General features: G+C 35.7%; 3 protein-coding genes across 8 annotated transcripts in view; 1 reads left to right on the forward strand and 2 right to left on the reverse strand.

Annotated features, from left to right (window-relative positions):
- The first annotated feature begins 476 nt into the window (after window positions 1-476).
- si:ch211-225p5.8 lies at window positions 477-9313 on the forward strand. Of its 3 annotated transcripts, none has more exons than XR_015510491.1 (6): window positions 477-802; window positions 2762-2928; window positions 5315-5552; window positions 6318-6477; window positions 6573-8805; window positions 8903-9292. XR_015510491.1 is itself a non-coding variant. In NM_001111151.1 (5 exon segments), coding segments are annotated over 5 exon segments (663 nt in total). In that variant the 5' UTR covers window positions 491-750; the 3' UTR covers window positions 6619-9313.
- On the reverse strand, window positions 9215-19517 carry pycard (PYD and CARD domain containing). Its single transcript, NM_131495.3, is given in 5 exon segments — window positions 9215-9729; window positions 15606-15632; window positions 16024-16047; window positions 18619-18645; window positions 19197-19517. Coding segments are annotated over 5 exon segments (612 nt in total). The 5' UTR covers window positions 19468-19517; the 3' UTR covers window positions 9215-9466.
- A 3714-nt stretch (window positions 19518-23231) lies between these two features.
- The window catches only part of caspa (caspase a), a 54960-nt gene continuing 54113 nt past the window's right edge, over window positions 23232-24078 (reverse strand). For 3 of the 4 annotated variants that reach the window (XM_087286205.2, XM_087286204.2, XM_087286206.2), the window contains one exon: window positions 23232-23645. In XM_087286205.2, the coding sequence (XP_087142331.1) occupies window positions 23538-23645 (108 nt within the window). In that variant the 3' untranslated portion in view covers window positions 23232-23537. 4 annotated transcript variants of the gene reach the window in all.

Here is a 24078-nt window from a genome sequence, read left to right on the forward strand (position 1 = left end):
CTTTTATGCTGCAAAAATGTTTCCTCTTGTGTTTCTTATCCAAAATTTGTCAAACTTTTTCAATAATTGTCAGGAAGACGTCTGTCGACACTGGTGAAAACCTTGGAAGCATGCCATGGTCAACCCTGGGCAAACACCTTAAAAGTCTGTTACATTTTACCCCACATTTCTTTGTGCCTCACGCTCCCCTATAAACAAAAAGGAAAATACTCATTATCATCAGAACTGATGTGATCACAGATCTCTGTAGAATTCAATGACAAAAATGTGTATTTATTTATTAAACAGTAAAGCAACTAATATTTCTAAAAATGAGTATTTGCTGCAAACCAAGAACTAAATATAAAATAAAGGCTAAATAATCGTGGCTAAATGATAAAACTGCCTGCCATGTGAGCAGCAACTGGACGCATCTGAAAGTCACTTCTCAAATTCCGTCATGATTGCGAGCACAAGGATTCACACGGTTTATAATTAGCTCTCCTAAACGTCAAAGTCTACTGCAAGACACTATCTGTTTTACTGTGACGCGATATTATTTCAAAACTTTTTCAATAATTTGGAGGCTAAAGGATTTATTTAAAAGTACTAACTACTGAAGAAATAATCGTCTAAAGCAATGTCTTTTGGATTTAAAATAAGAAATGAAGTTATTGTCGTCTTGTAGTGTGTGGGAAACTGAAAATAAATAAGACAAGACTTGAGACACGGTATTTCAAATCAGTTTATACAGCAGTGTAAACTGGGAAAATGAAGCTGGGACTCATTTCGTTTTTGTCTGTTTGCATCTTTTGTATTCAAGGTAAGTTATTAAACATGCCAATGAAACCACACTTTTAATGCTAAAATTATTTAAAGAACATAATGATGATCATATGTTTGAGGTTAAATTGGATTTTAAGTGTTAGGCAAAATTAAAGTGGATTTTTAACATTTCAATAATCATGTGCATTTTATAGGCCATCATTAGTTAAGCTACACTCAAAAAAATTTTTGCTGCTTGTCCAAACTACTTATTTAACATGAGCTGAATCAACAATTCTTGAGGTTCTTTTTTTATCCTCAATCCACTTAAACTTGTAAAAACAATCAAGTTAACTTAATTGATTTGTGTTGGGACAACATGAAAGTGTGGAACCCAGCATTTACAGTGTACATTCTATACTTTTAAAGATTCTACATTTATCTTTTGATAAAATCAGAAACAGGAGCATATAAATTAAAATCTGTAAAAAACTTTCCAAGCAAATAAGAAAAATTCTCAAATAACATGAAAATACGAGTTAAAAACCTCCAAATGTCTGAAATTTCCATCGAAAATGAACATTATTCTTAGGCTCTTCTGTTTATGTTGAGTTATTTCATTTTGAAGACCATAAAAACAACATATTCTTAGCCATGAAAGTGCCACAGGCTCATTCTGAAAACATACCCCTATGAACATTTTTTGAGATCGCGAATTATGCAGCCAGAAGTATGTATGGCTGCTTTTTGTCAGTAAAACGCTACAGGGCAGTATGACACCATTGCTTTTCGCGGTAACCAGCTGACCGCTTACCTAATTGTGGATGGCTTTTCTGCTGTTACCAGTTCATAGCTTCCCACGGGTCAATCGGTGCTTTTGAAAACACTATAGGTTGGGTTTAGGAAAGGAGGATGGTGGGTCAGTCGATTGGTCAGTCAGTCATTCAGTCAGTCAACAGCAGCCTCTAGTGGATTTACTTAAGAACAGCAGGTGCGAATGGCACTCGCGAGAGAAATGTAGGATCTCAAAAAGCACAGCGCCCTCTGGTGGATTTGTGAAAACAAAAACCGCAAAAAAAAAAGCTCCTGATGATGATAATGAAGAAGAAAAACCTTTATTTGTCACATAAACTTTTACATGCAGTGAAAATGTACCCCCCAACCATACACAAACATCACACATTTCAGGGGAAGACAGGTCAATGAGAGGCAGCTTTTAGAAAGTGGAAATAAGAAACATTAGGGGAGTCAGAGGCGAAAAGAAGCCCCTCTCACACTTTCCTTGAAGTAGGACAGTGTGAGATTGAGGGGGGACAAAGCCCCAGCACAAGCACATAGACATCACATCGCAACAGGGGATGTGAATATAGTCCGATAAAGGCAGCAGCCATCTGGTCCTGGAGCCAAGAGGCACTGGTCACAAACCCGCCTACCCACACCAGTGGGCAGGCACATGCACCCTTCAGTAGGCGCGTGACAACACTACTGATCAGAATGCGTGCAGCGACAGCAACGACGACGACAACGACGATGACGACGACAACAACAACAACCCTTTTGGACAGTCTCTGCACAGGCCTGCCGGTGGAATGTGGGGTTGGGCAGTGATTGTCAAGGCACAGTTGTGAATGTGTGTGTAAGCCTGTAGAGTATTTGGCACTCTCCAGAAATGTATATAGCGGCACATTTTCAGAATGAGCCTCTGTTAGAAAATGTATACACTGTAGCCTTATAAAAATGTTAATTTTAGAAGAAAATTATTGTTAAATTATGACATTAAAGTCTTTAAGATTTAACCAGATGATTTAAGATTTTACCAGATTTTATTTTTTACAACAGTTACCCATTTGAATCTAACTAACTAACTTGAATCTAAACTTACTCCATAATGGGATGCTCTATGAACATATTTTATATTATTGTTGCACCTTTGTGTCTTTGTACCTTGACGATTTAGAATTAAAAAAAGATCCATGACCAATATTTCTATCATTACCCATATATGTCTCACCTGTAGTGCCACAGGGCCAAACCGGATGTGCTGAAGTGGATTCCATGACAGAAGCAGTGGCTGGAGAGAGTTTCACATTAGGATGCATTTCCTGCAAAAGAAGAGAAGAAGTGCCTGCTTCTGCTATCGTGAGCTGGCACTTCAAACCACCTGGAGATGAGGAGTTCATCCAGGTTAGTAGTGATTCTGTGGATCAAAAAGCATGCTGTCAGGTTGTTCAGTCAGCAAACAGAATTTTCAACAAAAGTTTATAACAAAGTATAGAGTGCTGCTAATTTAACTTAAAGGCACAGTACGTCATTTTCACCACTAAAGTGCACAAAGTCACAACAAACAATGGCGTGGTTCGATGATGCAGTGACTAAGTGTGGAATCATGGGAGTTGTGGTCTTCACTTTATAATAGTGCAGAAATAATGTTCATGTATTCAACAGTTATTATCATAGCTGTATAAAGTAGAGTAAGGCACTGGACGCACTTTTTGCATTGAGAGGCGTTTTGCATGCTGTTTATTACGTTTTTGTCATTGTGCGTTGCACCTGCAGTTGGAAATAGTCAACTCTGAGCAGAAAAACTCGCTGTCAGTCGTGTCTTTTTAATTCTCCAATCAAATGAAAGCAGAGGCAGGGTTTCCACCTAGATGACAGCAGTGTTTGTGTTTTCAAGACAAGTATGGAGACTTTTAAAGATGGAGGAGAGACAATATGTTGCTGTTTTGGATTATTCTGAGCTGTATGACTTTACAGATCTTTAATCACAATATTATAAATAAATATTACAATTCTAACAATATCAACAGCAGCGCTTGCACAAAATACGCAGTTGATTGTGTGTTTGCTTGGCGACATTAAAAGCACACCCAATTCTTTTTTACTTGTCATGTTTCTTGTCTTGCGTTCTTCGAACAGAAAAGCACATTCAGTGTGATCTGCTCCCAAGGCTAAAAGCCGTAAAAGTGAAACAAGACGCTGAAGCAATTACTTTATTTGTATAGTGCTTTTACAATGTAGAAATGTGTCAAAGCAGCTTCACATAAATGGTTATAGTAACTGGATCAGGGTAGTTCAGTGTTTAGTGTTTCAGTTCAGTTCAGTTTAGCTCAGTTCAGTGTGGTTTGAAGTCATTATTGAGTGTCCAAACACTGAAGAGCAAATTCATCGATTAGTAGCTTTTCAGATCCTGAACCATGCAAGCCGGTGGCGACCACTGTGGCGACTATTGTGGGAAACCAATGTTCTACGGTTTACCCACAGGAAGAGGTGATGAACCCAACTGCCAAGGCACAAGGTCTAGTTGAAAAAAGGGTGTTTAAGTCCAACAGTATCATCAAAAAAATGCAGATAAGCAAAAACATAGGAAGTCTACAAGACTGACTCCAGCCAAGCAGATAACAAACAAAGTTCGCCATAGAGCGAGGGCACTTTAATCAAAAATACAAAGAACAAATCAAAGAAAGGTAATAATTAGAATCTGGATAGAGAACTTATGGCAAGGGCGAGAGCCCATCAAACTCTAAAAAACCAAGTGATAAGTGAAGACAAGAGGGTGGGATGAACATGCTAGTCTAACACACCACAGCTGAACAAGATTAACTCTAATGAACCCCAAACAGAAGAAACTGGCGACATCATGTGGAGAAAAACAAAAACAAACAAACAAACAATATTATTATTAAAGTGGGAGTTTTTTCATTCCATAATAAATAATAAATTTAATTTCTTAATAAAAAGCCTGATTATTTATTTGTTTATTTATTTATATGATTTATATATGATATTAGAATATGTGTTAGCTTTTGCAAGTGATTTTATGTATTAGAATAGAATATGTAATGTGTTCTCAATATTGTAAAAGAAACATTTGTCCTATATGAGCAGTTTACATATATTTCAATTAATATGGAAAGCGAGTGCATGTGTTTACCAAAACTAATTTTGGATTTTATTTTAAATGCATGTGCGTGTAAAACAATATAATTTGCATAAAGAAATTATGGGGTTCTTCTCTAAAAGTAGTTACTCCAACCCGATTAAAGGATCATTATGGACGATTTTTGTTACAACTAACGTGGTTCAAACAATGTATCAGCGACAGAGAAACTAAGGATTTTTGGAAACACTCGTCACTACATCTTTCTTTTCCCAAATTAGGCATCGTACTATGATAGTCAGCAGTTGCTGAAGTGTATATGGCGCCCTCTGCTGGATTTGCACGAGACAAATTTGAGATCGTCAAAAAGTGTACACAGCGGCCTCTGGGGAATTTGCAAAACAAAATTGCGAGAAGACAAATACCTCCAGTTACATATTTCGCTGTCCCCAGATATGTAGACCTGGGTATATATTCGCAATGAGCCTGGCTTGTTAGTATGGCCACACAGGACACGCTCCATGTCACCAGTTAAAATGGCTTATTTCTCTTGATTTGAACATTCTTTGAAACATTTAGGATCATTTAAGTCAGCATAATATATTACAATATTTTAATTTTAAAAATCATACATGTTGTGCCTTTAGCTAAAAGATTTCAGGTGAATGTCCTCACATCTGTTTCTCTCAGATTTTCCTCTATAGACATCCAAACCCTACCATTCTTCATGAACAATTTAAGGAAAGGTTGGAGTGGCAAGGCACCACAGGGACAAAAGATGTGCAAGTTGGCACCGTCTTCATTCATAATGTCACACATAACGACAGTGGGACTTACCTCTGTACTTTCAACCGGACACTGCATCTGTCTCTGTACGACGAGAATGTGATCATAAACAAAGAGGTTGAGCTCACAGTGGTGGATGAAGGTGAGACTCTTTTAAAGGGATAGTTCACCCAAAAAATTAAATTATGCAATCATTTACTCATCCTCTATTCATTCAAAACCTGTTAAACACAAAGAAAGATATTTTGAAAAATCAGGGTGTCTGCGGAAAGTGGCACCCGGTGTGTTCTTCTGCTGCTGTAGCCCATCTGCCTCAAGGTTGGACATGTGCATTCAGAGATGCTCTTCTGCCTACATCGGTTGTAACGAGGGTTATTTGAGTTACTGTTGCCTGCAGCTCGAACCAGTCTAGCCATTCTGCTCTGACCTCTGGCATCAACAAGATTTTCTTTTTTTCAGACCATTCTCTGTAAACCCTAGAGATGGTTGTGCGTGAAAATCCCAGTAAATCAGCAGTTTCTGAAATACTCAGACCAGCCTGTCTGGAACCAACAACCATACCACGTTTAAAGTCACTTAAATCACCTTTCTTTCCCATTCTGATGCTTGGTTAAAACTGCGAAATTTGCGTTAACGAGCAGTTGGACAGGTGTACCTAATAAAGTGGCCGGTAAGTGTATAAAATAGGAAAACATGCCATTTCAGAAGCAGTCAATAAGTCCCAGTTACCCTCATTTTTCAAAATATCTACTGTTCAACAGAGGAAAGAAACTGAAAAAGTACACAGTGACCATCATTTTTGGGTGAGCTGTCCCTTTAAGTACTGACAAGTAACAAATTTGTGTTGAGCTAGTAATATTTGTATTTAAGTTTAAAGTTTATATCTGAATTTGATGCTCCTTCTCAGCCAACCGTGAACTAGTGGCTGTGATCTCCGAGATTATGATGTACGTGTTGATCGTGGTCCTGCAGTTATGGATGTTTGGAGTGCTTATTTACTGCTATAAGAAGATATCAGCAGAGAACGAAGCTCGAGAGGCCAGAAAAGCTGCACGCTCTCAAAACAAGTAAGCCTCCATTTTTTTTTAGCCACACAACACGCATTTTTCCATTTGACCCATTTCTGATTACATTTTTTTCATCTTTTCGTTGTTTGTCACAGACTCATTGACTCAAAGGATCCTTGTGATGGCGTGTATTTGGAATAACTAGTTTTGGTTAGTAAACCTATAGAGGGATTGCACTTAAGACAAGATTTGGTCAGTTGCAAATATGCAATATGCTATGGTACTCTGAAGTAAACAACAGCATAGATTGCATGGTTAATGTACTACTGAATATGTTGTTCTGCACGTTTATGCTGTGTAAACCATGGGAGAAAAAGCATAGAAGCTGCTAAATTTTATAAAGAAGCACTTAGTAAGCAGGTAAGGGTGCAATATTTTGACCAACTGAATTTAATAGTTGGGAAAAAGAAATGTCTGATGAGTTTAATTAAAATTTTAGCTTAACATTGACTGTTGTCAATACTTGCACTGCAAATCTTGGTTCTGTTTGGCCAATTACAAACACCTTTTTGTTATATGCTTGGTTTTTTCGTTCGAAGTCTGATTGATTAGTAACTAAAACATGACAATAATTGATTATTTTCAGCAGCAATAATCAGCAAAATATGCGAGTTTCATTTGGTTTAGCGACATTGTTAACATTTAGCTCTCCAATATGGCCGACAGATGATGCATAATGAAATTATTATAAGTTTTCTATGTGATTATCTATGTATTTGATCCATAATGGTAAAGGTTACCTAAAATGTAAATAAGCTGACATTTCTTTACTCACCCATCAAGTCATCCATGTAATTAACTGAGGAACATCGAAGACGTCTTCTAGCTGAAACCGTTGTGATTCATCAGGTCAAACACACCTGACAAAAGTGAATAGGATCAAAAACAAACTGTAAAAAAGAAATAAAAGGATTCTACACACCACATCTTGCATACTGTATAAAGCTTTGTCTGAGATAGTCTGTATGATGATTACTCAACAATCCACAGATGTCAGTATTTATTAAAATACACCACCATCAAACATCCTATTGTCATATTGTTATTATATTTGTACTGGCATATTTGAGCAAATTGTTAAAGGTGCATTGACTCAATATTGAGGTGCATTGACTCAATAAACTTAAAATCAATAGTCATTAACAAAGACAGAATTTTAGATGAATATAAAAGTATGAAGAGAGATGAGGAGTATAGCACTGCATTTATAATCACATACTCAAGTTGTTCCTTGAAAAAAAAAAGTATATACATATTCATACAAAAGTTCTGTCTGGTTCTCGAATCTGATTGCCTGAAATCTGTGTGATATTCCAGTAATAGCAGCACTTAAACTCACCCTTGTGTATTACTCTGCCCACATAGAGTGACAGCAGATCAATAAACTTACTAGTTTGACAAATATTGCAGCTGTTAGACAACAATGTTCTTTTGAGGCTTTTTCAGATGGGAATGTTGTTGTTTAGATTGCAACAATGCAGTTTATTTATAAGGATAGTGCTTATTTTAAATATTTATAATTTCGGAGTCTGCATCCATCAGTCATACTGAGCAGAGTAAAGATGGTTGACGTTGTCCATGCACAAGATGGCGACAGAGACCACATAATAAGCCCTTAGAGGAGAAAAACAGCATAATTTTAAATTACAGCTGATCTAATCATTATTAAACTGGTAAATGACATTCTAAGTCGACCTCTCTCTTTTGTATGTTGTAGTGCTGTATGTATACCATATAATTGTAGTGTATTCTGTGTGAAATGGTACTCGCATATCAGGAATGTATGTATTTTGTGTTTGCCACTCTCTGTATAACCCTGAGTTGCTTTTTGGTTGGTTTCTAATGAGTTTCCTGTTTGTTTCTAACGAGTAGTTAATGAGTGTTTCTTATAAGTAGTGCCGACTAGTTCAGTAAAAAGACAGAAAGAAGAAATCCCTGCATGTTTTTAGCATTTGTCCTTATCGCAAACACAACAGTAATATATAGTGTTTGCTTTGCTTTGGCTTTTTTTTTTAAGGTTAATTATTGTGATTGCAACAGAGAAATACTGGGAAAGCTCTGTAGACTGAAGGCAATTAATAACCTTCAACTTCATAATCTTAAAATGTCAGTAAAATCACTTTTTTGTCATCGCTTTAGACATTACGCTAGAGAATCATTCAAATACTAGCTCTAAAGTGACGTTTGTAAAGTAGCAATGGTTTCTGCTTTTCTGACCATCAGCTGCAGATGTGAATGAATGGCAGAAGAAAGTAGTTCCTCTTACAAAAGGATTTTTAGACTCTCTATTTGATTTTTTTTTTTGCAAGATTATGCTGTCAAACTGGTGTATAAACGCAATATTACACTTGTAGCAGTGCGATGTGGCTGTATATTTGTCACTCATGGGACACTACACATGCCTCCCACCAGTGCCAATATACAGCCATATCGCACTGCTACAAGTGATATTGCTCATATATAAAATGGAAGTCAACAAAAAAGAAGACATTTTAAATAACAAATAATGAGTAAATAATGTTAGAATCTTTTTTGTGAACTATTTAAGTCACACGCCGATTGAAAATTAATAACATTATATTAACAAGCTAATAGATTATATTTACATCAGAACCAGGAATACGAGTCTGAATATTTAACTGAAAAATTCATTATGATATGGTTTGTTATTTGCTTTACTGACTGTGTGAAAAAAGATAAGCTAGCGAAGACATTTCTTCAATACACTGGACAAGTGTTTCCCAAAGAAAATTTAATGTTTGTTTTTTTTTACCATGCAAATTATTGTGACATTTGTAAAAAAAAAAACAATAAACAGTTTAAAAAAATATCCAAACCAATGACTTTGAGATGTGTAATTTAAGTTTTAAACAATGACATGTTATAATACAGCCATTTTCATAAATTGGTATTTCATATTGTAATGAAGACGTTTAAAAAAAAACTCTAAATCTAAAAAAAAAGTATGCAGATTGAGAGGATTTAATCTTCACTGAGCATCCTCAAGGTCATCCATCAGGAATTTATTGCTCTCTCTGAGAGCATCATACAAGACTTCTTTCCCTTTGTTGCCAGCACATGTGATTGGGCCTGTTAATAACTCTCTCATCTTCTTTTGGGGAGTCTCCTTATTACGGATGGTACAGTAATCCTCATTTGTGATGACTTTTTTCTGCCGAAGTATATCTAGGATGGGGTCCACATTATTAACTCGGTCTATCAATTCTTTCCAGTGCTCATCGATGAAGTTTACTGTGAAATAAAGGTAGATGTTCACATGGTCAGACAGGATGCTGGAGATTAAAAATTAAAACATTACATATGAACATTTAAATCGTATTGGTCAATATGGCAAGCTGTTTTAATATTTAATCTTTAAAAGCATACTATTTTTAAAGCTAACTCAGATAGCATACGAATGTGGCCCACTTTGGGTAGTTATGTGGCACTGGTGGTATTCCTTCAGCCCAGACAAAATGAATGTGAGCCCAGAGGTGGGACCAAGTCATTGTTTGGCAAGTCACAAGTAAGTCTCAATTCATTGCCCTCAAGTCCCGAGTCAAGTCCCGAGTCAAAGGCAACAAGTCTCAAGTCAAGTCCAAAGTCCTGCAGTTTGATTTTCGAGTCTTTTCGAGTCTTTTTAACAGAAAAATAAAATATATACAGATTAGGTATGGTTGTAAGATCTGTATTAATTAAACAAACTTTTTTTATGAAAGAACATTGCTCAGATATATAAAAATACAAATGCAATTTTCTGAAAAAGTACTGAACAGTGCTGCGTCTCGTCTCCACAGCATAATGCACAAGAACGAGTTCCACCAAAAAAAAGACTCCATTTTGCCTCACATCACACATAAATTGCAGGTCTACTGCTGTCTAATTCATTAAGTTTAGTTGTGCTATGTTATGTCTTCGGTGATCAACTTGTGATTAACCAAAATTACATAACCTCAATGTGGTAGCAGTAGACCAACTCCTGTATATGCTGCAAAGTTAAATTGAGTGAAATTGGAATTTTGTCAATTGAATCTCGTGTGTGCTGAAGAGATGGAGTTGCAAATCCGTCTAGCAGCAATGTAAAATGGTAGCACATATTGTTAATGAAGTAGGCTACTTCATACAAACAATAACGTTGTTTTCTTCACATAACGTTGAAGAGCTTTGCTCCTTGTGTGATGCTCGTGCACGGATTTCCTCTGTTTGTGGAAAAAATGATTGCGACTTCTCAAATATACGCTGCTCACGCGCAAATTTTCTCTCGCTCTCATATATGCACTGCTCACACACAAATTTTCTTGAGCGCTCTCAGAGATTATATGCAGACTCACAATTTGTGTCGTGTTCCCTCTTCCTTTCATGCTTTTTGATATGATTCATATTGCTGCACTGTTTAATAACAATACCCAAAATACTAAAATAGACTTACATATTAAATGTTTAATCTAATAAACCATAACATTTTTGGTTGTTTTATATGATGAGATATTTTCAGTTTCAAACACTTAAAGACAGAGAATAGACCAGTGGTGCCCCCCTGAAAATTTGCTTAGGGGTGGCCAGAAGAGGCCAGCTACGTCAGTGGCACCAATCAATCCACAATAATTTAGTGGCTGCTATTTATTTATTGAAATATTGCATTGTATTGCATTTATGTAAGTAGATTTAAATAAATAATGTCAACAGCAAAATCATATCGGGGTGGCTAGAGTTTACACAGGGGAAACACCCCTTGTAAAGGGGTTTACACCACTATAAGGCACCACTGGAATAGATGTTGGATGTAAAGAATACATTTTATTTTAAAAGCATTTAAACAAAAACTAATGCAAGCGGAAATGTAACTGTGATAAAAAATAAGGAAACACTTGATAAGGTATTATAGCCTACTGTATTATTCACTCTTCAAATAAATCTCACTATCAATCTCATTTTATCATGGCAGCTAAAATAAAGTAAACTAGTGTCTGCTGGCTTCCACTTTACTGATGAGATTGTGGAGGACATTTTCCATGTCATCCTCTTCATTTTGAGGAAAGCTGTTCCACAGGGCCCCTGAACACGTATATTGGCATGTACTGTGTTTTGAACAGTAGCCTACTACAGTAAAGAACTTCAATTGATCAGTTGTGGTAATACTATAGTTGCTATGGTAACACAAAACAAATAAACAAATTACCCAGTGCTGTATTATTTTACAATATAGGGTATTTTATACTACAAATCACTACACTTTACTGTAGTAAAACTACACTTTGTATTTTATCTGTTCACTATTGTTAATACTACTATAATAAGTATAATACAAGTATACAACAAGTATAATACTCAAAAACACTAGAATTTATTAAAGAATTTACCTTAACCTTTTAGTTTTTTGTGTATTGTAAATAAATAGTAAAGCAAGAAAGAAACCATATCAACATTCTTGGAATAACCCTTCGCCAAGCCTCGCCCTCCTTAGTTACTGTTGCTACGCCTGTCAAGCTTTCATGCCTGGCACATCTCTTACAGTGTGTATGCGCTGGTGTCAGACATTCCCAAGGATTTAATTAGTCATTTTTGACAAACAGGTGAGATATCTGAGAAAGCCAGACAAAAGAGCACTGCAGTATACATTACAGGGGTATATTCACAACATAATAGCAACTGATTAGAGAATAATTTTATCAAAATTGAAGCAAAGTTAGCCTAGCAACCTCATACGCTGAACATTCAACAGCATAGTTCATGCACAGCAGGAGAGGTGAAATTATAAAATAATCTAATAACCTAAGAAACTGATAGATTTGTGCCGAATATTACCCATAACAGTGTACAGTACCTATTACTGTCAGCATGTTTGTGTGCTCTTTATCCAGTTTTTATTCAAATTTGCAGTTAAGTGGAAGAAAAAATATTGAAATGCAAATCAAAGTATAAATAACAGAAGTGAACAAATAGATATTTCCTACCAGCAAATATTAGTGTATGTATTTATATGCGTTACAATGGCGAGGGTTTAAACTAAGCAGTGCTCATAATATCGAGTGGAAAAAAAGAAAAAGACCGCTGGTAAACATAACCTGCTTTGTTTTTGTTTTTTTTATAAGAACACAGTTTAGATCTGTTTAGGATAAGAGGAGTGTGAGTTATTGCCACCTATCACTGAATGTGAATATCGAAAACAAAATCAACTTAGCTGTTAACTCCTTTACCGCCCCTCACACAGCTTGATCCACGCTGGCATTTCTCTTCTTGGGCTTTAGGTTTTGAAAAGGGAAAAAATCCCACCACCCAGTCCAAACTTTTAGGATAGTGGGTGTCAGATTTGCACAATCCAATAATTGCGCAACGATTTGGCTTGTTTCCCTCGCTCGAAAGCTTGACAGAGCCCCTGTCCGTAGCCACGATTGGTAAGCCGCGATTGGTGGGTGGCGGTTTTTGGGCGTGGCTTAGCGAAGGGTCAGTTTAAAGGAGGATCCCGTGAGAGCAAAAGCACTATAGGTATGAGACGCCATCGTAAACAAAAGTCAAGCGAACGCAAAGAGACTGAATGCATGAGCGAGAGAGAGAGAGGTGTATGTTGTATGTGAGAGAGAGAGAGAGAGAGAGAGAGAGAGAGAGAGAGAGAGAGAGACAGAGTATTGGCACGCGAGTATTGGCTCGATCTCAAATTCAAATTCTCTCTGCGTTCGTTTGACTTTTGTCCACTCCGGCGCCTCATAGTAGTCACGTTGGATACTGTCGAATCAAAACAATCTACCGTGCTTTGATTGGATGTCATGCCGAAAGCGCGCATGCTGTCACACACACACGCGCGCATGCTGTCACACACACACGCACACATAAACGGGGGGAGAGAGAGAGAGCGGTCCATGTCAACATACTTTTTTATCTTTGGGCTTTTCATGGGAAGCAGCAAGTCTTTACAAGTCAATAGGGGCAAGTCCTAGTCAAAGTCCGAGTCATTTATGTTCAAGTCCAAGTCGAGTTGCAAGTCTTTTTATATTTTGTCAAGTCGAGTCTAAAGTCATCAAATTCATGACTCGAGTCTGACTCGAGTCCAAGTCACATGACTCGAGTCCACACCTCTGTGTGAGCCTGAAGTAGCCCACCTACTTGTAAAGGGGGCCAAGGATTCTATTTCATATATGGACCATTTAAGGCAAAGATTTGGCACTTGTGGCAAAATGTAATCTGAATGTGAGCCTAATGTGGCCCATGTAGAAAATGGTCAATTTGGCCCAAATGACGAAGAACAAATATGCGCCACAGTTGGCAAAAATGAGGCATAGTCATTTAAGGGTGATCTCGGTCTAAACCTAAAGTGGCTCACATGTGTAGGTGCAAATGTGGCCCAGTTATCTTAGGAGATTTGTGGGCCACTTTTGGCAAATATTTGGCACAATTAACTCTGCCCAATGTGGCTGCTAGCCTATAGTGACTCAGAAAAGATATGGAAAATGTGGTCTAGTTATCTTAAAACATATGTGGACCTCTTTTGGTGAATATTCGGCACAGTAAGCTTAGGCTATTGTGGATTTGAGCCTATAGTGGCCCATAGAATACATGGCAAATGTGGCCCAGTTGTCCTAAAACATATGTGGGCCACTTTTGGTGAATATTCAGCACAGTAAGCTCTGGCTAATGTGGCTGTTAGCTTAAAGTGGCCCAGAGAAGATATGACATATGTGGCCCAGTTATCTAAAAATATATGTGGGCCACTTTTGGTGAATATTCGACACAGTAAGCTTTGGCAAATGTGACTGAGCCTAAAGTTGCCCAGAGGAGATATGACAAATATGGGCAAGTATCTCTGGATAAAAATGGTGCAAGCTCAAAGCAGCTGAGGTAAGATGTGGCACGTATGGTACTGTTATCCTAAAACATATGATAGGTCATTTTTAGAAAAGATAAAGTACAGTGATCATTTGATAATTTTAGGAGTTAAACCATAGCTCTTTGACATGGCAGATATGGGTGGTAATATTGCTAATTTGTGGCCCACATCTGCCAAACAGAAGCGGACCACCCCAGAGCTATTAATCCATTAAGTAAGTGGTCTGGATGTAAGTCTCTGGTGTGGGCCGGATCTAGCCCAGAATAGGGTCAGTTCTGGTTCATTTGGTTGAATTCTGGCTGATATGCAGTATTGCTATGGCCGAATTGCGGCCCAGATCTGACAAACAGAAGCGGACTGCTCATTCCATGCAGTATGTGGGCTGGATTTGAGTCACATGAATTTTGCTAGCTGTAACTAGTACTTACTTTTTTAGTTACTAATATCTTTTAGATTAGATATTGATTACTTTTTATTAATGATTATTTATTGATTACTTATTATTGACATACTTATTTAAATGTTAATGCTACTTAGTAGATACCAGTACTTATTTCAATTCCTTCATGTTGTCCCAAAACAAATCCATTAAGTTAATTTAATTGTTTTTACAAATGGAAGTGGATCAAACATAAAACAATTAAGTTATCCCAAAAAAGTTTGGGAATATTTTGAGTGTAACCACTCAATTATTAGTAGTAAAAAATGTCACATTTTGCCATTGATATCTATGGGGATCTGTCAATGAGATATCAACCATTCAGATTTGACAATGTATTTCAATCGTGAGTACATGTTTTGCTATATACTCCTCTAGTAGTTATTCATCAGGTACCAATAATAACATTTTTACATACACAATAACAGATACTAGTGTGGAATCATTAGATCATCACTAGTACCTGCATATTAAATACATATTAAATAGACACTAGATGAAATAGTATTATAGTAAAATTATAAAGTAAAATTACAGTAAAAATATATAGTAAATTGCATTTATTGATGTGATACAAGTTTTTTTTAATTAGATAATTAGATAGTATGCATTCATTTCTTTGTTACTTGTGTGTTACTCCTCAGTTTTGACAAAAGTGTCTGCTAAATTAATACATGTATATGTTGTGTTTTTTAAATGTAGGCTACTTGTACATATCAAATAAGTATTATTATGTAGTGAATATATAGGCTACTAGTAAATCTACTTAATGGAAAACATGTCACTAGATAAAAACTTTAGGATTTGCAGCATGTTAAATGTTAAAATGGCTTGCCATATTGCAGATTAGTGAAGTGATTCACTTACCCTTGGAGAAAGCAACTTTGCTTACAGCTGAAAAACAAATAAAAGTTATTGATTTGGTAACGCTATACAACAATTAGTTATTATCAGTTAATGTATTTATTAACATGATACATTTTTACAGTTTTTGTTCATGTTTGTTAATGTTACTTCATTAATAAAGTCATTCATGTTAACTCACGATGCATGGACTAAAGTTAACAAGCATGGATTTGTATTATAAATTACACATTACTAAATATTGAACAATGATTAATAAAGGCAGTACATGTTTTGATAATTATTAGTTCATGTTAGTAAATACATTAACCAATGAAACCTTATTGTAAAGTGTGACAATTGATTTATTACAGTAAATGTTTATATTGAATGTTAAACCTCCCTGCTTTTTTGCTGATCAGTGAAGTGATCCATTACTCACCCTTAGAGGAAGCACATTTGCTTTCTGTTGAAATACAAATAAAACATATTGATTAGTAACAATAAACAATTAGTTTGTATTAGTTAATATTACCTAATGTATTTATTAACATGAATGATACATTTATTATAATGTTTATTCATGTTTATTAATGTTAGTTAATGAAAATTGTTAGTTCATGTTAACTCATTACATTAACTAATGTTAACAAGTATGAATTTGTATTTTAATAACGCATTACTAAATATTGAACGATTATTAATAAAGGCTGTACATGATTTGATAATTATTACTTCCTGTTAGTAAATATACTAACTAAAGAAACCTTATTGTAAAGTGTGACAATTGTTAAATTACAGCAGTGTTTCTCACCCACGTTCCTGGAAGACCACCAATACTGCATGTTTTGAGTGTTTCCTTTATCCATCACACCCAGACCTTTCAGTCTCTGCCAGTAGTGGCTCTAGTTTAAATGGCACCCTGGGCGAAACCACCCCAAGCATACCCCCTTTCCATCCCCCAAGAAATAAAGACATTATGTGGTTGACTTTATATATATTTAAAATATTTAAATATATATTTTAAATATATACAGTTAAAATAATTATCATAAATACAATAAATATATTAGTATTATACAATTATTATTCTAAATAAATAACAGAAATGAATCCTTAATGTAACTGAAAAACAATGTAGAACTATACATAAATAATAATTTAAGAATTTTGCATGAATATTAATTATGACAGTTCTATAGAATACAAAAAATATATGTTTAATAGAATTATCCGTTGTCTTAGACCTGACTTATGGCCGAGAATTAATGTTATGAAGTCTTAGTTACCTCCCTGACTCATCATTATTCCTCTTTTCTGCTTCAGAGCCATGCTTGCTCAAAGTAACATCATCATCCAATGATGTAAATTTTAGTTTTGTTGAATTGCATGTTGACGCATATCGGCGTGCATGTAAACAACAGGGATCAGGAGCAGCGCCTGTGAGGCGTGCGGTAATGGCTTTCTGCGCACATGTGCCAATTTGTTTCCACCAGCGCTTTATCGATTGTACATAGAGTATAAAGCAGGTCGCACACCAGAAGCGCTGCTCGGCGGCGCGCAGCGCCATGTATTTTAGAATTCTAAACATAGGTTTCTATCAGGATACACACACCGGCGCCGCAAGTCGGCGGCTGTCGGTGGCGCCCGGCGACGGCTCAGGACGCAGTTCATTTTTCAGCCGCGCCACAGAGCGCCATCTGATTAGTTTCATGTTAAATATCATTCGAATGTGCGCGTCTGGTGTGCGATACTTTAAACTGTCATGTACGCGCCGTGTCGCGGTGCCGAGCGGCGCTTCTGGTGTGCGACCTGCTTAACAAACTTACTTGTGCAAAAGACACCAAATGTGAACGGCCCCTAACGCCTTATTCTGGGATAACCACTCTAAATTAATACACTTGCATAAAGCAAATCTTTTCTCAAACTTTTTACTGGGGAACTTTTTTTTGCACCATCTTCCCGTGCCATCCCCAGCAAGATACCGCCTAAGGCGATCGCCCATATTGCCATGACTAAACCCGCCACTGGTCTCTGCTAATGAGCTGATGATCTCAATCAGGTGTGTTTGGTTAAGGAGACACGGAAATATGCAGAGCTGAAGGTCTTCCAAGACCATGGTTGAGAAACACTATTGCAGCAAATCTATAAAGGGAAGCGCGGGGCACAAAGTATTTTGGGGTAAAATGTTACACAGACTTTTAATGTGTTTGCTCAGGGATGACCATGGCATGCTTCCGATTTTTTCACCAGTGTCGGCAGATGTCTTCCTACCACTTATTTAAAAAGTTTGAAAAAATTTGGAAGAGAAACATTTTTGCAGCATAAAAGTATTTTTTATTATAGTCAATATTTTTGTATTTAATTAAATCTGTGAAAGTATGTTTGTAAAATCTTATATTGTTGCAATCACCATCTTCCAGGCTAAAAAAAATTTACCATTTTGAAAGATGTAAAAACACACTAGCCAGTTTTAAGGAAAACACAATATTTTTATTAGACAAAAAATATAATATATTGTTATTACTAGAAATAAAAACATGGTATAATAATGGATAATAATCCAAATATATCTAAATGTGTTTATCCAATGAATAAATAATTAAATAAACACACTGTGCTTTGTAGAATAAAAAATTAATTGAGCTAAGTACTGAGGAAATAAAGCTACTATTTCAAGTAAACTGGATTTAAATTAATTGTGTAAAATCTGCCTTTTTGAACACGTGTAACAACTAAACCTCTCTCTGTTACACCCTGCCTCACAGGTGGGGTAAATAACAACATTTTTACTCCTGGCATCTTTGGCAATACTGCACAGAAGCCATAAGTCTGGCGATCATACAACCTGTGCTCATTAGTAGGAGAGGTTTGTGTGTTGTTGGTAAAAAAACAAAACAAATGGTTTGTCTAACCCCATTACTTTGTTCATTATTTGGCCAAAACTAAAAAGTGTTACTTAGTGCCCCACTCTCCCCTACTGAATGTTTAAACGGCCTGCCACATTGCCGATTAGTGAAGTGATTCGCTTACTCACCATCAGAGGGAGCACCTTTGCTTTCTGCTGAAAAACAATAAAAGCGATTGAGTTAATTACAGCAAATATTCATTTTGCACATTCAATTGCATAGAAAACTAAAGGTAGATTGGGGTGTTTGTTAATAAAGGATCCACTTTTAAGACTAGTAAGTCATTAAGATATTCTGCTCTACAAAATTCTGAACTGGGAAAACAATGAGTGAACGTCAAGAGAAATTGAAAGTAAAAACTAAGTTTAAGTTTGGGAACAAATAAATGCAAATTATTTAATGATTATATTTTACAGTTTGATTTCCTTTTACACAAGTCTGAAAAACAACAATTTGCAAACAAGCAATGTTATTTATTTTTTGTTGTTTAGCTTGCAACTTGCATAGTCAATCTGATTAAACCTCTGTCTGAATTTCCCGCCTTCAGACTTGCGTTTTGCATTCTTTTACGTTGTTTTAACGTGCAACTAACAAACAGTACATACACAATTCCAATTCTGATTAAATTTAAGTTGCTTTCTTCAGACTTAAACGCCTTCTGTATTTTAGTTTTGCATTTTTATCTATTCATAGCAATTGCACTTACATTGCCCTGTGTTCCTCAATAGATCATCTGCTACTGCATTACACTTGATCGCCCTCAAAATCTCCACTGTTACAGAAACCGCGTCTTTTGATGTGAACACGCCGACCATTAAATCAGCCAGATCGATCTCGTCTTTCAGCTTTTCGATTGCAGACTTTGTGACGCGCGGTTCCTGCCTCCGATCGCCCAGTTTGCTTTTAAACTTTCTAAGATTATCAGCACCCAGATCCTCAAAAGCCTCCTGCAGGTGCTCCTTGAAAGATTCCGCCATGGTTCCTCACAGTTGGGTCACTCTCGTTGAAGCTGCTGACAGCAAAGCAGGAACAACTTGAAGGTTTTTTTATATAGGGGCGAAGGAGTGTCTTCAGTCCAAAGGATCCTATAGAGTCACACTTCCTGATTCTTAATGCAGTTTTGAAAGCACAGAAGTGACAAACACCGTGTTAAGCAGGCTACACTACAGTCAAAGGTTTGGAACATGTAGTTTTGTAATGTTTTATTATATGCTTCTGCTCACAAATGCTGCATAAACAGTGAAATTGCAAAATGTTATTGGCTGTTAGCCTACATTAATAGAGCACATTCAAAACAGCTGAGCAAAATACTGTACATACTGTAAAATGCAAATAACAACAATAAGAGGTGAAGAAAAGACAAAGTAGCAATAACTGCTCAACGAAGCAAGTGCAGACGAGTTAAGAAACATTAACAGCAGATTAATACCTGCTAAAAGCTAAAGAGAATGAGGTTTACTTTCATTTATTTAAGAGTTGTTTTTAAATTTTAATTCATGTAATTTGTGGTTAAAAGCTAAAATTTAAGCATGTCTAAGCACAGCAAACTATATGTGAGTAAAGCATTATTAAAGAATCCACTGCAATTTATTATAATTTACACTCTCAGAAATAAATGTACAAGAGCTGTCACTGGAGCATTCATAAAGAATCCACTGCAACTTATTATAATTTGCCTATTAAGTCATTAGGTTATCCTGCTCTTCAAAACACTGGTGTTGGGAGAGCAACGGGTGAACGTCATGACATTGAAAGTAAGTTCAGTGACTGAAAAAAATGATTCAAAAATGATTCCTTGGATTTAAAAGTTTTTGCACTTGTTATTTTTAAGGTAAGCAGTTGTAAACAATTGATTTGGGCTTAATTTAAACAAACAAATCAAGTTGAAAATTACTGAATTTAATTTGCTTAAATTCAACACAAATTGTTTGCTACAATTTTGCAGAAATATTTTTTTCAGTGCATAATACTTTAAAAATTGTAGTATTGGGATAAAATTGTAGTATTTGCTTAAAAATAAGCATGTATTAATATTATTACTATCAATATTGTTGTTGATAGTTTAGGAAACTGCTACAATACCATTCAAAAGGGCCATTAAAATTGTATTTACTTTCACTGATCAAAATTAATTGTTCAAGAGTGAAAGTAATGTTAAAAAAGATAGCAAATAAAAAGCTTTTAATTTGACATTTCTTTTTTATTAAGTAGTATCCTAAAAGTAAAATCCATCACAGTTTTCATTCTATTAAATTTATAGAGCACTTTGAAAACAGCTGAGCAAAATGCTGTACATAAAATGCAAATAACAAAAATAAGAGGTGAAGAAAAGACAAATAGCAATAACTGCTTAATGAAGCAAGTGCAAACAGGTTAAGAAGCATTAACAGCAGATTAATACAAGAGAACGAGGTTTAGATGTTTAATTTATTTAGCAGTTAATGTATTGAATGCAGTTTAAAATGTAATTTGTGGTTAATTTTAAGCATGATTAAGCACAGCAAACTATATTTGGATTGAAGCATTAATAAAGAATCCACTGCAATTTATTATAATTTACCTATTAAGTAATTAAGATTTTCTGCTCTTCAAAATGCAAGTTAAGAGAGCAATAGATGAATGTCAAATGACACTGAAAAAGAAAATTCCATGGATTTACACATTTTTTTTAAGGTAAGTGGCTATAAACAATTGATTTGGGCTGAATTTAAGCAACAGATTAAGTTGAACATTACTGAATTTATAAATAAAAGATAGCAAATAAATTATAAATATTATTTTGACCTTTCTTTTTATCAAAAGTAGGTAAAATCCATCATAGTTTCCATGAAAACTAAGAAAAAAATAATTGATTAAATAACTATTAGTGATTTAGTACCAATAAACTTGTTTTGGGACACACCAAGTATAGACCGGGGGGTGGGGGAAGAAGCTTTCAAAGATATTAGAGCCTGCTCAGCTAGACTACTCAACCACTTCTTCCCACAGGCTGGAAGAGCCTTCAACTTCAGTCAATTCCCCCCCACTGAAATTGTCCACACATGTGGCGGAATGACACTAAAGTTACACTTGACTTTCTCATCTATTACTGCTGTGGTTTTGTGACCAACTGTGGTTCATTTTCACTAGCTCACAGTGACTTGAAGTTTTCTCTGCAAGTTTCATGTGATCAGACCCTTCTGAAACTGCTCAAATTGTGCCTGGAAACTAATGCAACTGCTTTCACTTCCTCAATGTTATTCAGTCTACTTCACAGAAAGCAACAACACTGCAACTGGCCTCCAGTCATTATTGAATACAAATGTTTGGAAAACTAATAACACAGTGATATTATTAATATTATTAATATTTTTATATTCGAATACAGTGAAATTGAGTTTGCATTTAGTTTTACAGCTTTTGTAATAAAGTGAGCGCTAAAACATTCTCAGTTCCTCTGGATTTATTAGGTATAAGTTTGAGTAAAATATTAATATTTGTTTTATTCCACAAAAGTCAAATACATTTCTTCCAAATACAATTTTTCATTTAGACAAATTTTCTCACTCTAAAAAAATTACAACTTGTGAGAATAATAAATGTTTTCAGTTGTTGTGATTGAAAATTTGGGTTATTTGTCTCACAGTGAATCAGACGTTTATGGGTCATGTTATATAGAATAGTACCCAAAGAGCTCAAAACAAACCAACAAAAACTCAGAGGGAGATTTGGTAAAATTGCTGGTGGCCGAAAATATACATTTTGGACTGTTTGTAATGTAAATCATCGAGATATTGTAGAGATGGTGTCATAAGCTGCATTTAAAAGGCACTTTAGACAGCAAAGGGTTACATATATAGACAACCCAGGCTCATTCTGAAAACATACCTCTACATACACTTCTGGAGACTGTCAAATATGTCCCAGGAGCTGTTTTTTTTTTTTGCAGTTTTTGTTTTCGTGAATCTACGAGGCCACTGTGTAAGCTTTTTGAGATCTCATTTCTATCGTGAGAGCCACTTGTGCCTGCTGTTCTCCCATAAATCCACTGCTGTCAATTGACTGACTGACCAATGGGCTGACCCACCCTCCCCCTTCCCTAAGCCCAACCAATAGTGTTTTAAAAAGCACCGGTTGACCCGCCCACCCATTTCCCTAAACTCAACCAACAAATTAAAAAAGCAATTTTAAAAAAAGAAAAGCCCTCGCCTGATTTTTACCACATCTTACCACATTCTTACCCTGTTAGTTGCTTGTTTTTTATTTTTTGGCTTCTATTTTTGTCCTAACTGCTTTCTGGAACCATTCTTCACTGGACTCAAACCCTGTTGTTGCAGCCAACTCCTCTCTGCATCTCGAGTCTGCCGACGAACATGTTGAGCTACCGGACAAACTGATAACAGCTGGAAACCCGTCCATACAGAGGTAATCGGTCAGCTGATAAGTACGAAAAGGAACAGCGTCATTCCTCCCCATATCGTTTGTTTTAAAGACAAAATACAGCCATACGTGCCTCTGGATCTCCAGAAATGTATATAGGGGTACTTTTTAACAATGAGCCTATGTTGGATATAGACGTATACACTCCAAAAAAGGAGGTTTGCTGTTTGTTTAAATTACTTATTTATTACGAGTTGTACCAACACAACTCTTAAGGGTTTTTTGGGAAAACTTAATTGTTTTATGTTGAATCCACTTAAATTTGTAAAAACGATTAAATTAACTCAATTGATTTGTGTTGGGACAACATGAGTGCACAGTGTAGGGTTTTATGAAGGTGTGTTTTTATTTTTGCCTGTGGTGTTATGAACTCTTCATGCTTTCACATAACACAAGTCAAAAACACAGCCATGTCTATGTTAAACTGGAATGTTTTGTATCAGAACAAGTTTTTAGTTTAGAGGAATCCAAGTAAACAATTTAAGTCCATTTATATATAAGTTTATCTTTCATTTTAAAAGCAATTTTTTTAGACATACTGTAAAGTCTTTTCAGGAATCATTGAAGAAGCAAAGGCACACGGGTGTCTCAAATTCACAGATGTGAACTTATAATTGTTTCTTGGCTATCAGAGTCCGGGGAACAGGTAGAACAACTTTGGCAGCGTTGCTCTGTCTTTACATGCCATTTGCTTGAAGTTTCCGATCATGTTTGGGTTGTCGAAACGTCTTAGAACCTGTATAAAGAAAACATAATTAACTTCGGTGGCAAGAAAAACAATTGTGAATGAGCGATATACACAAACATACTCACAATTAATTTTTTAAAGAACATGATTTAAGGCAAGGCACTGCAAGTAAATAGGGAAAATACTTACAGTATCACAGTACTTGCAGATTTATTACATAAAAATGTAATTCTTCTATAATAATGTTTAAATACGTAAACAAGGCATTATTGGTAACACTTTACAATAAGTTTCATTAGTTAATGCATTTACTAACATGAACTAATAATGGACAATACATGTACAGCATTTATTAATCATAATTGAACATTTACTAATGCATTATTAACATTCAAACTCATGCTTGTTAACATTAGTTAATGCACTGTGAGTTAACATGAACTCACAATGAACAACTGTATTTTCATCAACTAACGTTTAT

The sequence above is a fragment of the Danio rerio genome, chromosome 16, assembly GCF_052040795.2.
Source record: "Danio rerio strain M-AB ecotype USA chromosome 16, GRCz13ab, whole genome shotgun sequence".
NCBI classification, from domain to species: Eukaryota; Metazoa; Chordata; class Actinopteri; order Cypriniformes; family Danionidae; genus Danio; species Danio rerio.